The sequence below is a fragment of the Odontesthes bonariensis genome, chromosome 22 (genome assembly GCF_027942865.1).
Source record: "Odontesthes bonariensis isolate fOdoBon6 chromosome 22, fOdoBon6.hap1, whole genome shotgun sequence".
In the NCBI taxonomy this organism is placed as follows: domain Eukaryota; kingdom Metazoa; phylum Chordata; class Actinopteri; order Atheriniformes; family Atherinopsidae; genus Odontesthes; species Odontesthes bonariensis.
This window is the reverse complement of record NC_134527.1, coordinates 6217921-6236806: the sequence shown is the minus strand read 5'-3', so window position 1 is coordinate 6236806 and position 18886 is coordinate 6217921. Positions and strand designations below refer to the sequence as shown.

The window sequence follows — 18886 nt, the reverse complement described above, 5'->3', positions numbered from 1 at the left end:
TGTTATCAGAAAACAGAGTCTCTTCAGTCAAAGGCTTCTTCAGTTTGGATGCAAAACGGACCGCTACAGGAAATCTTTCCTGCCCACAGCCATCAGCATCTATAATAACTCCTTGATTTAATTGAGTTACATCAACATTTAATTTCCCTCTGGGATAAATAAAGTATTTTTGAATTGAATTGAATTGAATTGAATTAAACAATTCAGTTTCTTCTGATATGGTCATTCTTCTCTCCTTCTTTTCTTTCTGAAGACTATTAGCCAAACAAAAACAAAAACTAACCCTGCAACGATGACAGCAGGCAAAGGTAACCAGTGAGCAATCCTTACAAGATGGCGCCTCTTTCCCAGCATGCAACATGACTCATGTACCTTTTATTCAACCTGTCACACGGGCACTTTCAAGGCAAAATTGTGCTCTAGGTATTTTAAGCACTTTTAGATCTCCAAGTCATTAAAATGTTGTCGTTTGTGTAGTTGTGTCTTAGGTGTAAGAAATATCAAAGCCAGTAGTTGAACACGCTAGGCTGCATGAGTGCAGTGACGGAGACCACTGATGATAATCACACTATTTGCGTACAAAGAAATGAGTGGCGTCTGTAGTTGTGCCTCAAAGTCCACGTCACGCACACAAATATGACTATACATACAGATTTCCTTTCCAACTGATAAACAGACAGCTGCCAAGAGGGGTTGTCAGGAAAGGGGATATGACTAGTTAAAAGTCAAAATGAGTGGAAGAGGAGGGGGGCCTTGAAATCTTTGGGCAGCAGGCTCTTGTAGAGCGAGCCGGGCGGTGGCCTGATAATCTTATCAGGCTCTCCCCACACTGTAACGGCTGGAACAGGCCAGCAGCGAGACAGGGAGGAGTGGACAGGCCCTCAGCTGAGATAGCAGCAAAAGCTGAAGGAATGCCCGATGGAAGTGGGCCCCCAGAGCAAAAGAGAAAGGACAGAAAGATCGACCAAATCTTCACCACAGCACGAAACAGATTGTCAGTCATGGTTTAGTGTCTTTGTTTTGTCACCTTCTGTATATCCCGCACACAAAACATAGAGTTTTATTACATTCATTGCGACCTTGCTGCAAGTTGCAGTCCCTTTACTCATCTCACATTTGAATTTATTTGTCACAGATGGAAAATAAACTAATAATGGCTATGTATTACAAATATTAAGACGTCAATAATGCTATTTCTTACAGGCTCTGCTGCTCTAATAAGATACAATGTCATAAGTCAAAGAGATGTATTGTCTGTCACAGAATCAAATGAGAAATCAGCGTGCTCGATCCGAGACTTGTTTAACATGCCCCAGAACTGTCTTCACACTGGAACTACTCAGTGTAACCAACAGATTCATCACTCATCCAACATCCAGCAGCAAAACCGTATATCATTAAATGACCTGCAGTCATTTTTCTACCACAACTGCTTTTACATAAATACATAAAGCACTTTTGAACAAAAGTTCAACAAACTTTGCATTGGTTTACTTTTTTGGAAAATTAGAACATAACAATATAAGAAAAAGTGATGATAGGATGGTTAAATGATCCCTGCTAAAAATTATGTTAAGACTTGTACCTCGTAAAGGCCTGGGAAAAGAAGACAAACTTGAACAAAAGCAAACATTGTCACATCGGACAGTTATACAAGAGCGTATTAAATTACTCTGTAAACACAGACAACTGCATAGATGTCTTTCTTTCCTGAGGGGATGACACGATCTGTTGACTGTTCCAGGGTGGGACAGCCAACAAATCTTCTATACCCAGTACCTCTGACAACACTGGATTTCTAGGATTATTGGAAAAGTACTTTTACCAGGGGCTGAATCGCCAGATGTTCAATATGAACAAAGAATATGCTCATCGTCATATCTTTCAAGTGGGCATGTGTTGTGTAACTTTGATGCTGTTTGGTTATACACTGCCATCATGTGGCCAAAAGCTGCACCGCAGGAGTAAATAATTTATTAGTTACTCGACAGGCTCAGGTGAAAAATTAAATGCGAATAAAAAGACAAGATATGTGATTTTTAGCATCTTAAAATAAGGGAAATTGGAAAAAAGATGCGAATGTTTTTTTTGTTGTCACATAAATTCCATCAAAAAAAGAAATATTAGGGGGGAAAAAAATCAAGAAACACGTATGACAGGGTATCGATACATCATTTGTAGTAACGTTTAATCTAAACTATATTTCTAGTTTCACACGGACCAATAAATCCCTGTTACGTTTGGTATAGAAAGGCATTTTTTAATTTCAAGGAATACGCGCGGAACCTTATGTGCGCACGAACGTTTCCGGTCGGAGTCATTTAGCGTTTGGACAAATTCACACCACATACATCCCGCGGGATTTCCGACTGTGTTGACAGTGAACTTGTACATCTCCTGAGCTTTAAATGTAGGACTTGATATTACGCTTTTTAATGATGGAGCTTGAAGGATTGGATGTGGCAGAACCCAGCGAGGTGAGTCTGGATTTTACTCTGAGAGAGCTGAGTCTCTCCTCTCAGAGTGAAGATGCTACGCCGGGAAGCTCGTCCTCGGTGAGGCTGCGGGACAAGAAACTGGTGTGTGTGGAGTATCCGGCGGTTATCAAAAGCGTGGACAAGATGCTGGAGACTTTGGGTGGTGAACAAGCAGTAACCAAAGTAAGCTGCTGGACCTTCTATCTTCTTAGAATTGCGTGTCGGTTACGTGATGACGCAACAGGCAACGTGAAGGTTACACGCTGCAGTGTTTGTTTGTTTTCTTTTTAACATTTTTTAGAAATGTATTATTATTGTTGTTATTTTAGATTAGCTTGCAGTAGCTGCCACTGATATTAAATATAGTTGTTTATGAATACAAACTGAGACAAAATTTGTAATTTTCTAACATGATAAAATGAAAAAACTCTAAGCTGAATAGTTTTGGTGTTCATTCAAAATAAAACGTTGCATTTTATAAGAAAACGTACACACAGCCGTTTTGCACGAATATTCTTGAAACATCTTATATATATATATATATATATATATAAGATATTACAACAAATAGAATGTACTCTGCAGAATACCCATTGACAAAAACTGGCAAGCTGAGAAGAAGTGAACATATTCAGCTGCTACAACCACAGATCAGAGAAAGTTGGGATATCATGGAAAATGCAAATTGTGAAATAATATGGTTATGTCATGTTTTGTCTAATCAACGTTTTTCCTGTTTGTTGGTTTAGAAATAAGGTTAAAAGAAAGAGTGAATCCAAACGAGTGAATGAAAAACAAGTGAATGTTAATGGAATCGGACCGATGATTGATTTGGTATAAAATGGCAGGGGTGGAAGTAACGAATTACAAATACTCACGTTACTGTAATTAAGTAGATTAATGTAATTTGGGTACTTGAGTATTTTTTTTCAAGTGTGCAATTTTACTCATACTTGAGTACAATTTACACCATGTAATCTACTTCGCTGCTTTTAAAAGCAAAAGTCGCTACTGAGTACGCCCACAATTTGAATTAATATTCAAACCGTCCTATTTATTTATTTTTTTCCAATGCAAATCCTTATTGGGCGTCAGTTCGCGCCCGGGCCAATTAATCTAAGACGTAATGTAAGGAAAGACCAACTCCGCTGCTGCAACACAGTGTGAATTGTAGTCTAGTACTAGAGTACCAGCTCTCTGTTAACATATAGCACGAGACCAGGGATCGGCAGGGCTGGATATTTCATGCAGGTGAATCAAATCAAATGTCTGCTATTAACGATGCAATAAAACATCCATCAGTTAAAAAGTTATTAATACTCTTGAGTACTTTTTGAGAAGAGTACTTTGTACAAATATGAGAACATCTTTTCAGTACTCTTTCCACCTCTGCTTAGAAAACAAAGACAATTTCCTAAATTGTCTATGTTTTCTAAATTGTCTTCCCATATGTCTAGGGACCTAACTTACTGCACTTACTCTAGCACTAGTTATGCTCTTAGCTGTTTGGTTTTGGAAGGAAATGCACTTATGATTTCTTGTGACCTGAAGCTCTTTTGCCTACCGATGTGGAACACACTTATTGTAAGTCGCTTTGGATAAAAGCGTCTGCAGAATGACCGTAATGTAATGTAATGTAATGTAATGCTTCCTATCATCTGGAACCAGTCTGCCCATTCTCCTCTGACCTCTCACATCAACAAGGCATTTTTACTGTCTTTGACATATTTATAGAATATTTAGAATATTTATAGAACGTATAGAACGTGCGTATAGAGCGTACGTACATTAATCTTGCCTAAAAGGAAAGGCATTAAATGTTAATTTTCAGTTATTTTGCTTTAATTTTGAGGAAACGTTTTTCTTATCCTCTATTTTCCAGTTCTGGTGAGCCTGTGTGAATTGTAGTCTAGTACTGGAGTACTCAAGTACTTTGTACTTTTACTTAAGTATTTTTTTTAACACTTGTACTTTTACTTGTAATTGAGTTCAATTTAAGCAATGTAACGGTACTTTTTAGTATTTTCAGTACTATTTCCACCTCTGTAAAATGGATGCTGTGTGTTATAGACCAAAGAACAGACACCTATTAATATTGAATTTACATTGATTTATTATGATTTTCTTCATCATATAGTTCACAATCATTTTTTTTATAACTTCATATATCATTGTTGTATTGTTGCTATCTGGCAAAGAAAGGGTCCTAACCACCAATATAAGCCCCAAGTAACTTCAAAGTCTGCGTTTTCTTTCTTTTTAGACACTGATTTATTTAAATTGACGGTTTTCAGTGGCAGAAAGCACGTGCACTATTAAAAAGCTCACGACAATTGGTTTGATCGGATTACCAGCATGCTCATTTAATGATAGTTAGAATAGTTTTCTTCGAATTTTGGTCTCACTGTTCTGTCTACACTGTACTCGTCTCATAGCTGGCTGCATTTTTCATTGATCCCACAGACGTTTGCAGACCCCAACAGGCGCCTTGAGCTGCGTTTCCGACCTCAGGACCCTTTCTGTCACTCTGTGTGTGGGAACCGCTTCCCGTCAAGCAACCTCCTCCTCAGAGTGCGACGACGGGTGCGAAAAAAAGACCCCAAGGATGTTGAGATCCAAATGGATATAGTCGGAGTCATAGGAACAACGTACAAATTCCTAGGTTTGAAAATTCTTTTTCTGTCCCTACTTAGAAACAAGTGTTGGCAGATTTTTTTCATTCTGTTCTCTTGAGTTCTGGACTGAACTGCACCGGCGTAATTTTAATCTTCTGCTAATTGAATACAGTTACGGCTTTTAAAAAAGCTTCTTAAAATGTAAATAAAAACTGAAGCAGTCATTTGCAAATCTTTTAAGCCAATATTTCATTCAGAAAAGAAAAAATATCAATTACTGGAAGTGAGACATTGGCTGTGTTCAAAACCGCGTACTACATACTACATACTTGTAAACTGCATACTTCCATTCTGCATACTGCGTACTGATCGATCAGACAGTATTCAAATTCAATTCAAATTCAAAAATACTTTATTTATCCCAGAGGGAAATTAAATGTTGATGTAGCTCAATTAAATCAAGGAGTTATTATAGATGCTGATGGCTGTGGGCAGGAAAGATTTCCTGTAGCGGTCCGTTTTGCATCCAAACTGAAGAAGCCTTTGACTGAAGAGACTCTGTTTTCCGATAACAGTCTCATGGAGAGGATGTTCAGGGTTGTCCATAATTCTCTTGATTTTATGCAAAATCCTTCTTTGCATTATTGTCTCCAGTATGCAGAGCGTTTACCCACAATGCATTTCGCTAGAGTTTAAATCAGCAAGCTGATTTCACTTAAGCTCTAAACTCTGTAAACTTTAGCAACATTTGAAACATTTTCAGGTGAGAAAGTAGTCGTTTAGATCCCCAACGTGTTGAAAACCTGACAAAATACCGGCTATTTACAATTTTGTTCCGACGAATTCGGCGCTACTAAAGCTAGCCGCAGTGAGCGACGCACTTCCGGTTATTCTCACAAAATAAAATACCCGTTGCCTTTTATCATAGGGAAAGCCATTACGATACAATTGGTGCTTTTGTTTTGAAAACAGGAAGTGAACCTACCCTCGTTGTAGCTAGCTTGAAACTGCCGTTTTGACAGGAAATGACGAACGGCGACGTCACGTTACGTTGCATCTTGGGTAGCTTGAGTATGAGTAGTAACCTCATGATGCATACCCAACATTTCGGCGAATCTAGTATGCATCCGGGAACTTCTCGCATACTCTAAAAGTTAGTATGACTAGTAGGAGAAGTAGGAGAAGTACGCGGTTTTCGAACACAGCCATTGTTTGCTCCAAATGTTTCCATGTGGTGAAAGGTCGACTCTGGACTGCAGGCAGGTCAGTCCAGCACCTGGTCTCTCTCCTACTACAAACACATGCTGTTGTAATACATGCAGCATGTGGGTTAGCATTGCCCTGCTGAAATATTCAAGGCCTTCCCTGAAAAAAACATAACCTGGATGGGAGCATATGTTGCTCTAAACTCTGAGGATTTCTTCCAGCATTGATGGGGCCTTTCCAGATGTGAAAATAAGCGGTTTCATAGGTGCCAATGCAACCCCATACCATCGGAGATGCAGAATTTCGATAACAAGCCATTTGGTCCCTCTCCTCTTTAGTCTTGAGGTCTACGATTTCCAAAAAGAATTTCAAATTTTGATTCGTCTGACCACAGAACAGAGAATTGCAAATCGTTGCTTTCTGTGTTTATTTTCATTTTGAATTAACTCTTTTTTTTTAGAATTGGACTCGTGAATAGACTGATATGGAAAGGAAATTAACAAAGCTGGTTTCTGAAAATGTCCTTTGCAGGTCTGGCAGACTTTCAGTACCTCGCTGTGCAGTCAGAGGGTGGAAAAGTCACGTCTCTGTACGACAAAATCATCCTCCGCAAAACTGAGAATCAGGCGTTCTTTGAGCAGCCCGTGCCTTACTTCCTCCCCCCTGCCATCTTCTCACGCCTCGACAGTCCCGTTGATTATTTCTACCGGCCTGACATCCAGGCAAAGACAGCAGTTGTGTAGGTCAACCTCACAGCTTTTACTACTACTACTCTAAACAATAATATTGGAAATAAAAGCTCTCTTTGATCAGGATTAGATTTATATTTCTCCTTGTTTCTGTTTGTAGCCAGATGTCCACGAGCAAGAACTTCATTGGTCAGAATCGTGCTCGTCGGCCCCACAATGCCATATTTGTCAGTTTTAATGACCCCACTGTGCCCACTGAGTGCCTCGAGGCAGCCAAGGTTAGCTGGGCTCGACACTGTCAGAAGGAAATCGACAGGCGAGCTGAAGAGCAGTTGAAAAAGGTATTTGTTCAGCTGCAGTCTGCCTATTTTAAGCACAACACAGCTTCTGATGCCAGAATCATGAATGGAAGATTACTCGGCTAACTAATTATAGCCAGACTATCGCAATGAACACTTATCTTTACTATTGGAAAAACGGAAAATTATGTTATCTAATCTTTATACAGTATAACGTAGGATATGTCTCACTCCAACCTTTTTGTGCCTAGATGTTTGAGACCCGGCCCATCTGGTCACGAAATGGAGTCAAGGCCAACGTCAATATCCACCCTGAAAAACTGAAGCATCTGCTGGCCGTATATGCCTATTACATGGTGAGCTGGGAGGTCACGGTTCAGGGTTAAAAATGGATGTTGTCTTTTTGTCCTTTTTACTTTAGTTACTTTTGAATCTGAAGTTCAAAGAAGTTAATAATTAGTTTGTGAGGTGCTGCTTTGTACAAATGAGCAGAAATGACTTAAAATAGAAATCTCAGTCAGAAAAAAACGAAACAAACTGAACTGAAATCAATTCATTTGTCACCGTATGTGATGCCTGTAACGTTGCATAAGTAACTGCCCAAGCAACAACACCACAAGAGCCCCGTTTCCTTTCATTCTTGGTGTTGCTTTTCTTTGTGCTTCCATTTCATGAAGATAATCATTATATATATTTTCTGTTTTTGTTTCTTTTTATTAGATTTTTTTTAATATACTCTGTCTAATTGTTGTTGTCCTGTGGCAGCTGTGTGTCATAGTTTTGCATCATGGTGTGTTTTACGAAGTTGATTTTTCCGGCACAAAATTGGCTCATTCATCGCTTTAGACTTTTAAAGGCTGTTTCCGTAAACCACCAACATACCATGCTCCTGATTCTATTCAACCAAGGCTGTATACTCGGCCTGTATGTGTTGAAGCAGGGTCTTGATGTGCTTTTTCGCCAATCGTTTCTAATAATTCGGCTATTTCTTTTTTACCTCAGCCATTTTAATTTTCTCTGAGCTTAAAGAGATAATGCAACCACCAAAAAAACAAACAAAACAGATTTATTTTTCTCTACTTCACTAAGTGTCTCCCATCTTACATTTGGTAAAATTATACTTATTCTTTGCTGTTGCTTTCATTGATGTCTATTTAGTTGCTTCACAAACAATAGTTGTTGTTTTTTTTTTTTTTATATGCAAACGAATAAATAGGGGAGGTTGTCCAGCCGTTCATGGGTAAAGATGGCAGGAGAAATCAGGTTCATGCACATTCATGTTGTATTTATAAAAGAGAGTACACACACCCACAGCTTTATAAATCTGTTGAAAAGAAGGGAAATGCACACTTCTGTCTTCATTTGTACATACATACTGTACTGATAAGGTTTCCCTGGCATTAAAGGGAAAGTAATTGACGAAAACGCTCGGTATTAGCCATATTATTATTATTATTTTAACAGTGGTATCAGCACTGGCCCAGTGCATCCCTACTTAAGAGTACACACTTTACCCATTGCACTTCACTCTAGGGGGCACCACCAATGTACAAAGTTTATCTCATAATTTCAGTTCAAATTCGGCTGTTAGTCAAGGTCATGACTCATTCAGTCATTCAGTTCAATTGTGTAATGACTCATTTGAGTGGTCGTTGATTATTATAACAGATCTTAAGCTTTGACATTTTGCCACTTATGCATGAGAAATGGTTTGCACAGAGACGATGTTTTTCTTTGTTCTCAGCACATCCTCTGACTGGTGCAAAATGTTGGCCTCGCTGCGGCCTATCGTCCATTCAGAGGTCGTATCACTCATTCTGGATATTTAACAATATCCATGTCCTCAAGCCTTCATTCATATGTTCCCAAAACGGCGTTTTCTAAAAAAAAAAAAAAAAAAACGCTGCCAGGTCTTAAATGGTGCTCAAATGTTTAAAAAAAAAACAAGATCACAATGACATTAATGATCTAACTTTAAATAGCTCAAATCCTCTGTTGTTTAAGTGCCGAAAGGATTAGGTTTACCAAACACAACTTGAGCATCAGATATACCTTTTGTAGGTAACGGGTCCTTGGAGAAGCCTGTGGGTGAGGTTGGGCTACGACCCACGAAAGAGCGCCGAATCGAAGAAATACCAGCTGCTGGATTTCAGGATCCGCTGCAGCACCAAACACGGTAAAAACGTTTTCTGAAAAAATGTGTCTACATCAAACATCATCACTTTCATACGAGACTCGTTTTATCGACTGGTTTTATCTGGTTTCCCCCCTTTCTTTTAGGCTATTCACTATCCAATCTACCAGTGAAAGCCAAGAGGAGCGCCCTTAATTACAGCCTGCCAATCATGCTCAACAAAGCAGGTACTCCTTAAATATAACTGTGTATTCATATGAAATTTTGCAGGTATTTTTCACAAGGAAAATGTCCATGTTTGGTTCTAAGAAAAGGACGGGTCTGTTCTCTTTGTACATCATGACAGTTGTATGGTTGCATGCACAGTTGAGTTGAGCCAGTTTGCCTCGATCATTATATTGGATTAATGTCTTTGCTAGATCCCGCACAATTGTGCTCAGACTAATATGTTTACATGCATTTTAAAAATGTGGTTTTGATCAGACCAACAGTCATTTTTTGCTTATTTTCCTAATTTCATGTGGAAATGCTAAAGTTGGTGCAGGTTAAAGACCTGTTAAGTGTGTTGGTGCAGTCCCTGCTTGTGAAACATCTCATGAACAAAAAGCAAGTTTCCAGGTTGTGGGTGGCAGCCATTTAAAAATCGCTTTGTTACATCAGATCAGGTGAGACAGACTGGGAGCCATTAAATGAAGGCCAAGTCCAGCTCTATTCACTGTCCTGCTGCTCTCCCAACGTACATGAACATGTCGACCTGGTGGTTGTTTTCTTTCTTTCAGGTCCCCAGCCTGCGAGTGTGATGGATATTCCCACTCAAGAAGGGCCGAGCACCAGTCGAGATTCAGTTGCACACACATACCAGCTGAAGGTTTGTGAAGACAAAGCCAGGCTCATTGGTTTCAAGTGCCTTCAAGTCTATTTATTTGGTTTGAACTTTTACAGCTCCATAAGCATTAAGGTTTCCGAAAGAAAGGATGATCTCATGTGTTCTGATACAGTCACAAATTTGAAGTTTATGGTGTTGGTCACCAGTTTGACTTACATAATGGTTATAAAAAGCAGCTATTTCCCCTCCACAGGAATCATCCTACATTTTCAGAGACGGCATGCTGCCTCCTCACAGACAAATGTTCTACCAGCTTTGTGATTTGGATGTGGACAGGTACGCTAAAAGGATGCCTGTAATGTCTCCAGCTGCCATAAATCTCCTAAAAGTTGTATTATTTAAAACCTTTTTTTCACTGCGTGTCTCAGCATCAAAGAGGTGATGGAGCAGAACAGCGGTAAAGAGCAGACGTGCGATGAGCGCGACGGCTGGTGTCTTCTGGGCACCACGGACAAGCTGAGGGACATCATCTCTGCCATGATTAAGAAGGTCATACGGGCACAAAAACCAGGTATGGAAAACAGCTTTTAAAATGTTAAATACACTCATTCAGGGTCACTTATTGTGTCTTGCTTGTGTTGCTCGTATATGTGGAATCGTATGTGAGCTGGTCTATCACAACCTTTTTGTGTAACAGTAGACTTTAAGGGACTTGAATATGTGTCACGTATCCATAATTCCTTTCTATTCAGTCGCTTTAAAGGGATAGTTCGCCTCTTTTGACATGAAGCTGTATGACATCCCATATCAGCAATATCATTTATTAAATTTTCTTACCCCCTGCTGCATCCTGTGAGCCGAGTTCCAGCCTCGTTTTGGTGTTGATGAAGGTAGTCCGGCTAGTTGGCTGGGGCCACAAAAATAAAACGTTTTGCTTCTCAAAACAATATGCGTTCAAAAGAGTAATACATTTGCATCACAAAATCGTTCTCCAGAAAAAGTCAGACCTCACAATCGCTTGGCGCTATTTTCTCTCCCTTCGTATCACTGCCTGCTGTGTAGACCGTGCAGACTGAAGTGCAGACCAAGCAGTAAACACTGTAACAGGTGCGGCTGTCGGCAGGTGGCTGCACGCATTGATATGAAGGGAGAGAAAATAGGGCCAAGCGATTGTGAGGTCTGACTTTTTCTGGAGAACGATTTTGTGATGCAAATGTATTACTCTTTTGAACGCATATTGTTTTGAGAAGCAAAAAGTTTTATTTTTGTGGCCTCAGCCAACTAGCCGGACTACCTTCATCAACGCCAAAACGAGGCTGGAACTCAAAAGAGGCGAACTATCCCTTTAAGCTAAGTAACTCTACCTCTGATTTTTCATCACACTTCAGCCGAGCATGTCAACAGAAAAGCTGGAGAAATGGAGGAGACACGCTTTCTTTTTGCCAGTTGAAAGAGTTAAACAATGAAGGGGACAGAACGATGACCTCTTTTATGTAAACGAGTTGCTTTCTTTGTGAATTCATTTTCTCTCTCTTCTTTAGCAATGCCCGAAGTTCCCCAAAAAAGACGACGCAAGGGCTTGAGTTCAAAATCCCCAGAGAGAAACGTGGATGTAGACTCTGAGGATGATGAGGATGAGGAGGAGGAGGAGGAAGATGAATTTCAGCCGTCGGAGGGAAGTGAAAATGAGATGGAGACAGAAATTCTGGACTATATGTAACAGAAGAGTTACTTGATAATCCTCCGACTGCTCATATGTAGCATTTTCCTTTTCTGTAAAATGTTGTCGATTTAGTTTGTTGTAAATAAAGAAACGGAGTGTTTCCAAAGAGTTTATATGAACTGTCCCAATCTTTGCAGCCTACATGGAGAACCATTTTTTTTGTTGTGTGCGTTTGCATGGACTTTTTGGGTCAATACAACACAACTGAAATCAGTCAGGGACACAAGCTGAAGTTTATTCAGATCAAAGGACAGACTGAAAACGCCACTTTAACATGAAAACTGATGGGGATGAGAACTGTTTCAAATGCGACAAACCACCACTAATCTAGCAGCTCGGCTCTAACGTCTCTTCCCGTCTGTACTGCATCAAATCAAATCAAATCAAATTTATTTGTATAGCACATTTCATGTACAAAACAATTCAAAGTGCTTCACATAAAATAAAAGCATTGCAGCAGGGAGTGTAAGAAGCATTAAAATTACATAAAAGAATATAAAGAGAAACAAATAAAATAATTTAAATTAATTTAAAAACAAGCAACATGTAGATTAAGAGGAGTGTAAATATGAAATATCTAAAACTTAGTTTAATTTAATAGTAAGTGATTCAGTTTAGTGGCATTGTCACTAGTTGGAGGCCACAACAAAGGTATTTACAGTTGAATATAAAGGTTTTGTAAGTATTGAGATTGGCTTGAGCTGTGAGACTTTGAGCCTTCTTGGACAGCTGTGTAAACTAAGCAGAAACTGGCTTCCAGATGTTTACCGACACAAGCTGGAAAACCTTAAAAAAAAAAGGCACCCAGGCCTTAATGAAGATTAGGAGTGTTCTGTTCTTCTTCCTTTATCCATGCCAGAGCTTTTTCTTTCTTTCTAAATTTAATTTCCCATGGCAAATTTCAAGTAAAACGTGAGCTAAACAGATGAGAGGTGGGTGTCTATACGACTAAATTCCTTAGTCATCTTAAACCCCTCTTCCTCTATGTTCACAATCTGAGCAGTAATGTGTGATGCTATTATGAATTTGAACTAATTACTATAGCTAATAATTATGTGAGGTAATCCCTCGTATGTGTTGAGGAAAGAGGAGAACGCATGAGCTGGTTAATCATTATGTAACAATGAGAAAAACAGCCTATGGACACCCTTTACCCATGACATTGGTCATGCCAGGGGTGGGGTCCGCTTTTAAAAGTCTGTCGGACACTCAGCGTGGTTCACACAGGTTGATCCTGATGGCAATGCGCGGGATTTGGATTGCTGTTGCCGCGTTTGTGACGACGGCCTCTGCCACCTCCGTAAGTGCCTCACCTAAACCGTTCTGTCATGTCAAGAAATTGTAGTTTCTCTCCTAAACTGTGTTTTACACATAAAGAGTTTTGCACCATTCTAAATTAAATATGATAATTTGGCCTTTTTTTAATCAGCAGTAATCAAACACAGATGTACAATATTACTGAACTGCATTGTTGTTTAGTCATAATCACGCATTTACTACATCAGTGGCTCAAACATTTTAGTCCTCAAATGTGCTCAAATTCCAAATTCAAAGTTAAAAGTGACATGCCAAAAGTCTCAGGTGCTGTCAGAAGAATTCATCTATTATTTCTGTTATATGACAAATCATGTATGTCTTCAATTTTTTGTGTTTATTTTTTTGTAGCTCGGGGTTGTTTCCACGGAGGGAGGGATGGTGGAGGGTGAAAACATCCGCCTTGGGCTCAGTCATCACATGGACGTCTTCAGGGGGATTCCCTTTGCTGATACCCCTGGAAGATTTGAGAAGCCACAGCGCCACCCTGGCTGGGATGGTGGGTGGACTGACTGGAATTCTCTCAGCTACTGCTTCAGCTCATTTGTTTTAAAGAGCCCATGTTATGCCAATTTACAGGTTTATTATTTCATTTTGGGGCTATATTAGAAAAGAATACATGCATTATTGTACAAAAAAGAAAACCTGCATCACTGAACAGGATTCGTCCTGAAATGCTCAGTTTTATTTCAGGCAGTTCAGAAAAAACAATCTATGAAATACTGAGGACCAAAATGTGCATTGGGTAATTTAGCCTAAATGTTTTAGTTATCACCTACAGGCACAACCTATCTGAGTAAATGATCAAAATCTTTCACTGTCTGTGTGTGTGGTCAGGTATTCTGAAGGCCACTGAGTACAGGAATGGATGCGTTCAGCTGAACATACCTATGATGACAGACACCTCAGGCAGCGAGGACTGTCTTTACCTCAACATCTGGGTTCCTCACGGCAGCTCAGGTAAAGACTTAAAGACGCTCACAGAGTATCATAAAGTTTAAATTAACTTGATAACTTTCTCTTCATCCTCTAGTGTCCACCAATCTACCCATCATGGTCTGGATCTACGGCGGGGGCTTCTTGTTTGGGGACGCGATGGGCGGGAACTTCTTTGATAACTATCTGTACAGTGGGCAGGAAATAGCAGACAGAGGAAATGTTATCGTGGTGACGTTTGGATACCGTGTAGGAACCCTTGGCTTCCTGAGTACTGGAGACTCTGATTTGCCTGGTAAGTGACAGTCAAGAACCCTGTAAAAGTTGGCCCTACCAGTTTTTACAATTCTTCCATTAAAGTAGGAGGTCTCCCTGTAAAGGTAACTATGTTTAAACTTTGTCAGGAAATTACGGTCTGTGGGATCAGCAGGCTGCCATTGCCTGGGTGCACAGAAATATTCGATCATTTGGTGGAGACCCTGACAACATCACCCTCTTTGGAGAGTCTGCAGGTGGAGCCAGCGTGAGTTTCCAGGTGAGAAACTTGCTTTTCTAGTTTTTATCTAAGTGCATGGATGGAAGCGAGATAGATGCAATTTTTGTTGAATTATTCGCAATTTCCAATTTAAGAGTATGATTAAAAAATCAGTTTAAAGGAACACATTAAAGAAGATATATTATTTTCTTTTCTGTCAATTCACAGACCCTCACCCCTCACAACAAAGGGCTTATCAAGCGAGCCATCTCTCAGAGCGGGGTTGCTCTTTGCCCTTGGGCAGTCAACAGGAACCCCCGCCAGTATGCTGAGGAGGTACAAAGCTGCTTCTCTAACATGTTAATGCTCTTGGAAAAAAATAATAATAAATTAAGGATTGGAACCCACTCCCCAGGTTGCCCTGAAAGTCAACTGCCCCACTGATGGGAGAATGGCTGCCTGTCTGAAGATGACCGATCCCAAGGTCCTGACAATGGCGGGCGCTCCCAGTTTTTCCAGCTCCCCTGATCGTAAGCTCCACGCGCTGACTCTTATGTTAGCCACTGTTAACACTGAAAACCAGAGCAGCACAGAGTGAATTTAGCTTTTTTATCGCTCAGTGCTGATTCAACCAGGGGTTACCACCTTAAATTTATGATCTTGTTGTTATTTTCCTGTGCAAGATGAATCTATATAATATGACTGAGAATTACCAAATATTAGATCCACAGGGTATGTTTTTTTTATCAAATTTACATCAAGTTCAAAAGCTAATGAGCAAATGTATGTGTGCAAAAGGTTACTTAAGGCTTTCATACACAAAAATTAGGGCTGGGCAACGATTCAAATTTTTTATCTAATTAATCACATGATTTCCCTGATTAATCACGATTAATCGCATTTGGACGCAAAATCCAAAAATTAATTCAAAAGTAGTGTATAGCTTTTAGCATTTAGTTTTATTTGAAATGTGCTGCCATATGAATGAAAGTGCCATAACATTTGTTGTGCAAACACACTTTTAACATCAGCATCTTTCTGTAGTTTTTATGTAGAAGCCTCGCTCCACTGTCTGTTTCCTTGAATGACTTGCTGCTATCAGTTGTGTGTTTTGCCTTTAAGTGATATTTTAGACTGGAACTACTACGCTGAGAAGACAATTCAACTTGGCAGTGTTTACAGATGACTTTGGTTCTGTCGACTCCGCCGTCTGGAAGAACTTTAAAATGAAAATGGCCGAGTAAAAGTTCCGTACTCTTCTCCATGTTTGGTGGATCCGCCGATTACTTTCTTTTCCTGTTCCACAGCAGACAGCAACAGACTTTTACAAAATAAAAGCCTGTGAGCTACAGACTTTTACAATAATGAAATAAATAATAAAACCTGCGTTAATGCGCGATAAAATATTTGTCGCTGTTAAATAAATAATGAGTTAACGCAATAATAACGAGTTAACTCACCCAGCCCTAACAAAAACATAAAGAACCAAAGGTAAGGAGAGGCCCCTTGGTGTGTCTCCTCTTTTTGAAAGCATCTGGACAAACATTTAGCATTTTAACACACCACAAAGACGACTTTCAACTATCAGCCTGGAAAAAAAAAAAACATAACCAGTGCAGAAGTGCAGGTAGTATGTACAGCAGTCTTTAAGTTCTTGGTCATATCAACAACGAAATGTGTTGTTCGTTTAGGATAAATTAAGATGAGAAATGAGAAGAGATTAAGTGAGGTGGTATATTGGGTGTTTACCATACTTGTATGTGGTTGTATTGACAGCTAAATTCACTTGAAAGTCTTAAATCTAATCTTTTTAAGGCAGCGGGTGGTTTAAAATGTGTCCTTGCACATTTTCAATGATTAAAAAGAATAAAGAAATCATTTTTGAAAATGAAAGGGTGTTAATTCCACATATATACATTCTGTTCTTCTCACCCTTTAACTTTCAATGAATTATTTTACATGTATTTAAAAAATAAAGTAAAAATGTTTCAATTAAAGAAAAACTTCCAATTAAGGAGAGAGACATGGATGATAACAGTTATCACCATAAAACGTCCAGTTGATCATTTGTATTGAAACAAATCTGACCACCACCAGTAAAGTAGCTGTATGTCGATTGATAAATGGCTGTAATAGTTGGGATCTCCTCATAATTTAAATTCACCTTTCACTTGATTTATTCTGACCCATTCAGTCACATGACCTCTAAATCTCATGTAAACCATATTGTTTTTTAGATTTAGCAAAATGACAAGGCCAGATGCATTAAAAAGTATGCAGTCAGTACAATATACAGTATAATAGGCTGTCGGATTGTCTTCTTTTTATTTTTTGCCAGAGCCTGTTGTGAACAACCTGCTTCTGTCTCCTGTGATTGATGGCGACTTCCTGCCCGATGAGCCTTACAACCTGTTCCACAATGCTGCTGATATTGACTACATTGCTGGAGTCAACGACATGGACGCACATTTCGTCGCTGGTTTCGATGTTCCATCCATCAACTCTCAACTGATGAACACTCCTGTGTGAGTTTAAATGATTTGATCAGTGGGACTCTGTAATCGTGTTTTATCAGATATCAGCGTTAAACACTCTCTTTCTTAATGCAGTGAAGATGTGAAGAGGCTTTTGGCTTCCTTCACGAAGGAGAAGGGCAAGCTCGGCTTTGACAACGCTTACTCAACATACACCTTGGATTGGGGATCGAACCCCAACAGGCAGACAATCAAGAAGACTGTTGTGGCCATCGAAACAGACTTCATTTTCCTGATTCCCACACAGACTGCCCTTTATCTTCATGCCAACAGTTCCACGTGAGAATAAGATCTTTACACAGGAATAAAAGAAGAGCTTTTCTTTCATGATATAGTGACCAAAGTTGTATGCTAGAAAAATCTACTCAGAGTCTGTTGGATGTGGTTTATGAACATAAATGGTCATATTCCGATTTTTTTCTACCAAAGGACTGGACGCACCTACTCCTACCTCTTCTCTGAGCCCAACCGTATGGGCGGGCTTGTCTTGCCTTACCCCAGCTGGGTGGGAGCTGACCATGCTGATGATCTGCAGTACGTGTTTGGACTGCCATTCACCACACCACTGGGATACTGGCCTAGGCATCGTGATGTCTCACGCTACATGATTGCCTACTGGACCAACTTTGCCAGGACCGGGTATAATCCTGCAGACATAAACCAAAGCAGTATCAAAGGAATAAAAAATTTGTCGAAGCCTCATTTCACTTCCTTTTTCTCTGGTTATATTTACAGAGATCCTAACAAAGGAGAGCTGAGCGTGCCCGCTGCCTGGCCAGAATTCACGGACTCAGGACACAAGTTCTTGGAAATCAATTCTAAGATGGACCCAAGCTATGTGAGAGAGAAACTGAGGATGCGTTATATGCGTTTCTGGACCAGCGTCCTGCCCAATTTACCTGAAATTGTCTGAGAATAAAGAGCATGAGGTAGTGCCACTGCACTTGTAGTGTAGACCAATAATGTAATGCATCAGTATTGGTTAATAATAAATGGATGTATAAGCTTTTGTCTTGGTTACCTGTGTGTTTAAATTTGCAATATACCTGGATAGAGATATGTGGATTCACAATGTATGTAAGGCACCTAAGATTTTGGCTTATCTGATTAAAGGATATTTAGTGTTTTCTAAGTTAGTTTTAAAAAAACAACAGATCATTGCCCAAAGTGCTGAACAAACATAATCAAACACAATCAGAGCACAATGAACAAAATTTAAAAAGAATTTTATAAACAACGAATATGAAAATAAAAAGACCAAGATAAAAGTCAACCTGGAAAAGCCTGTGATGAAAAGTATGTCTCAAGACGAGATTTCAATGATTGTAGTGATGAGCAAGACCTGGGCTACAGTATCCTGAAACAGTTGTAACTTCAACAACAGTGACATGGTCTAAACCCACTCACAAGAGTTGCATTAGTCGAATCTCAAAGTAATAAAAGCACGACTTTCTCCAAGTGGTTAAAAGGAAGAAAAGGTTTCACTCTGGTTAAAACTCTTTATTGCTGAAAGTTGGCTTTTAAAACTGATTTCTTGCATGTGGTCTACAGTAGGAAGCAATGGAGGCAAGGTGAGATATAATATTCTGAGGTGACACTGATGAAAGACCGGAGGGATGGAATAAAATTACTTCAGTCTTACTCTCATTTAGGTTGAA

At 39.5% G+C, this 18886-nt stretch overlaps 2 protein-coding genes across 2 annotated transcripts; both read left to right on the top strand.

Annotated features, from left to right (window-relative positions):
- Positions 1-2332: 2332 nt before the first annotated feature.
- Positions 2333-12077, top strand: gtf3c5 (general transcription factor IIIC, polypeptide 5). Its single transcript, XM_075455712.1, has 11 exons — positions 2333-2660; positions 4941-5139; positions 6830-7037; positions 7148-7328; positions 7538-7642; positions 9348-9462; positions 9567-9647; positions 10200-10288; positions 10500-10582; positions 10675-10817; positions 11788-12077. The coding sequence occupies exons 1-11, from the start codon at positions 2436-2438 to the stop codon at positions 11964-11966; spliced, it is 1608 nt and encodes a 535-aa protein (XP_075311827.1). The 5' UTR covers positions 2333-2435; the 3' UTR covers positions 11967-12077.
- A 1061-nt stretch (positions 12078-13138) lies between these two features.
- On the top strand, positions 13139-18216 carry LOC142372751 (bile salt-activated lipase-like). The gene is made up of 11 exons (XM_075455713.1): positions 13139-13269; positions 13635-13782; positions 14121-14243; positions 14317-14514; positions 14624-14754; positions 14923-15030; positions 15110-15224; positions 17033-17219; positions 17304-17507; positions 17658-17867; positions 17964-18216. Exons 1-11 carry the CDS (start codon positions 13207-13209, stop codon positions 18139-18141), a joined length of 1665 nt encoding a protein of 554 aa, XP_075311828.1. The 5' UTR covers positions 13139-13206; the 3' UTR covers positions 18142-18216.
- Positions 18217-18886: the final 670 nt, after the last annotated feature.

Bases quoted from the DNA above. Each gene is read 5' to 3' on its own strand.
- gtf3c5 (XM_075455712.1), top strand. From the start codon at position 2,436: ATGATGGAGCTTGAAGGATTGGATGTGGCAGAACCCAGCGAGGTGAGT. The intron at 7,038-7,147 runs GTAGGTCAACCT...TTCTGTTTGTAG, and splicing joins CAGGCAAAGACAGCAGTTGT to CCAGATGTCCACGAGCAAGA. The intron at 10,289-10,499 runs GTTTGTGAAGAC...TCCCCTCCACAG, and splicing joins CACACACATACCAGCTGAAG to GAATCATCCTACATTTTCAG.
- LOC142372751 (XM_075455713.1), top strand. From the start codon at position 13,207: ATGGCAATGCGCGGGATTTGGATTGCTGTTGCCGCGTTTGTGACGACG. The intron at 14,515-14,623 runs GTAAGTGACAGT...AAACTTTGTCAG, and splicing joins TGGAGACTCTGATTTGCCTG to GAAATTACGGTCTGTGGGAT. The intron at 15,031-15,109 runs GTACAAAGCTGC...CCCACTCCCCAG, and splicing joins CCCGCCAGTATGCTGAGGAG to GTTGCCCTGAAAGTCAACTG.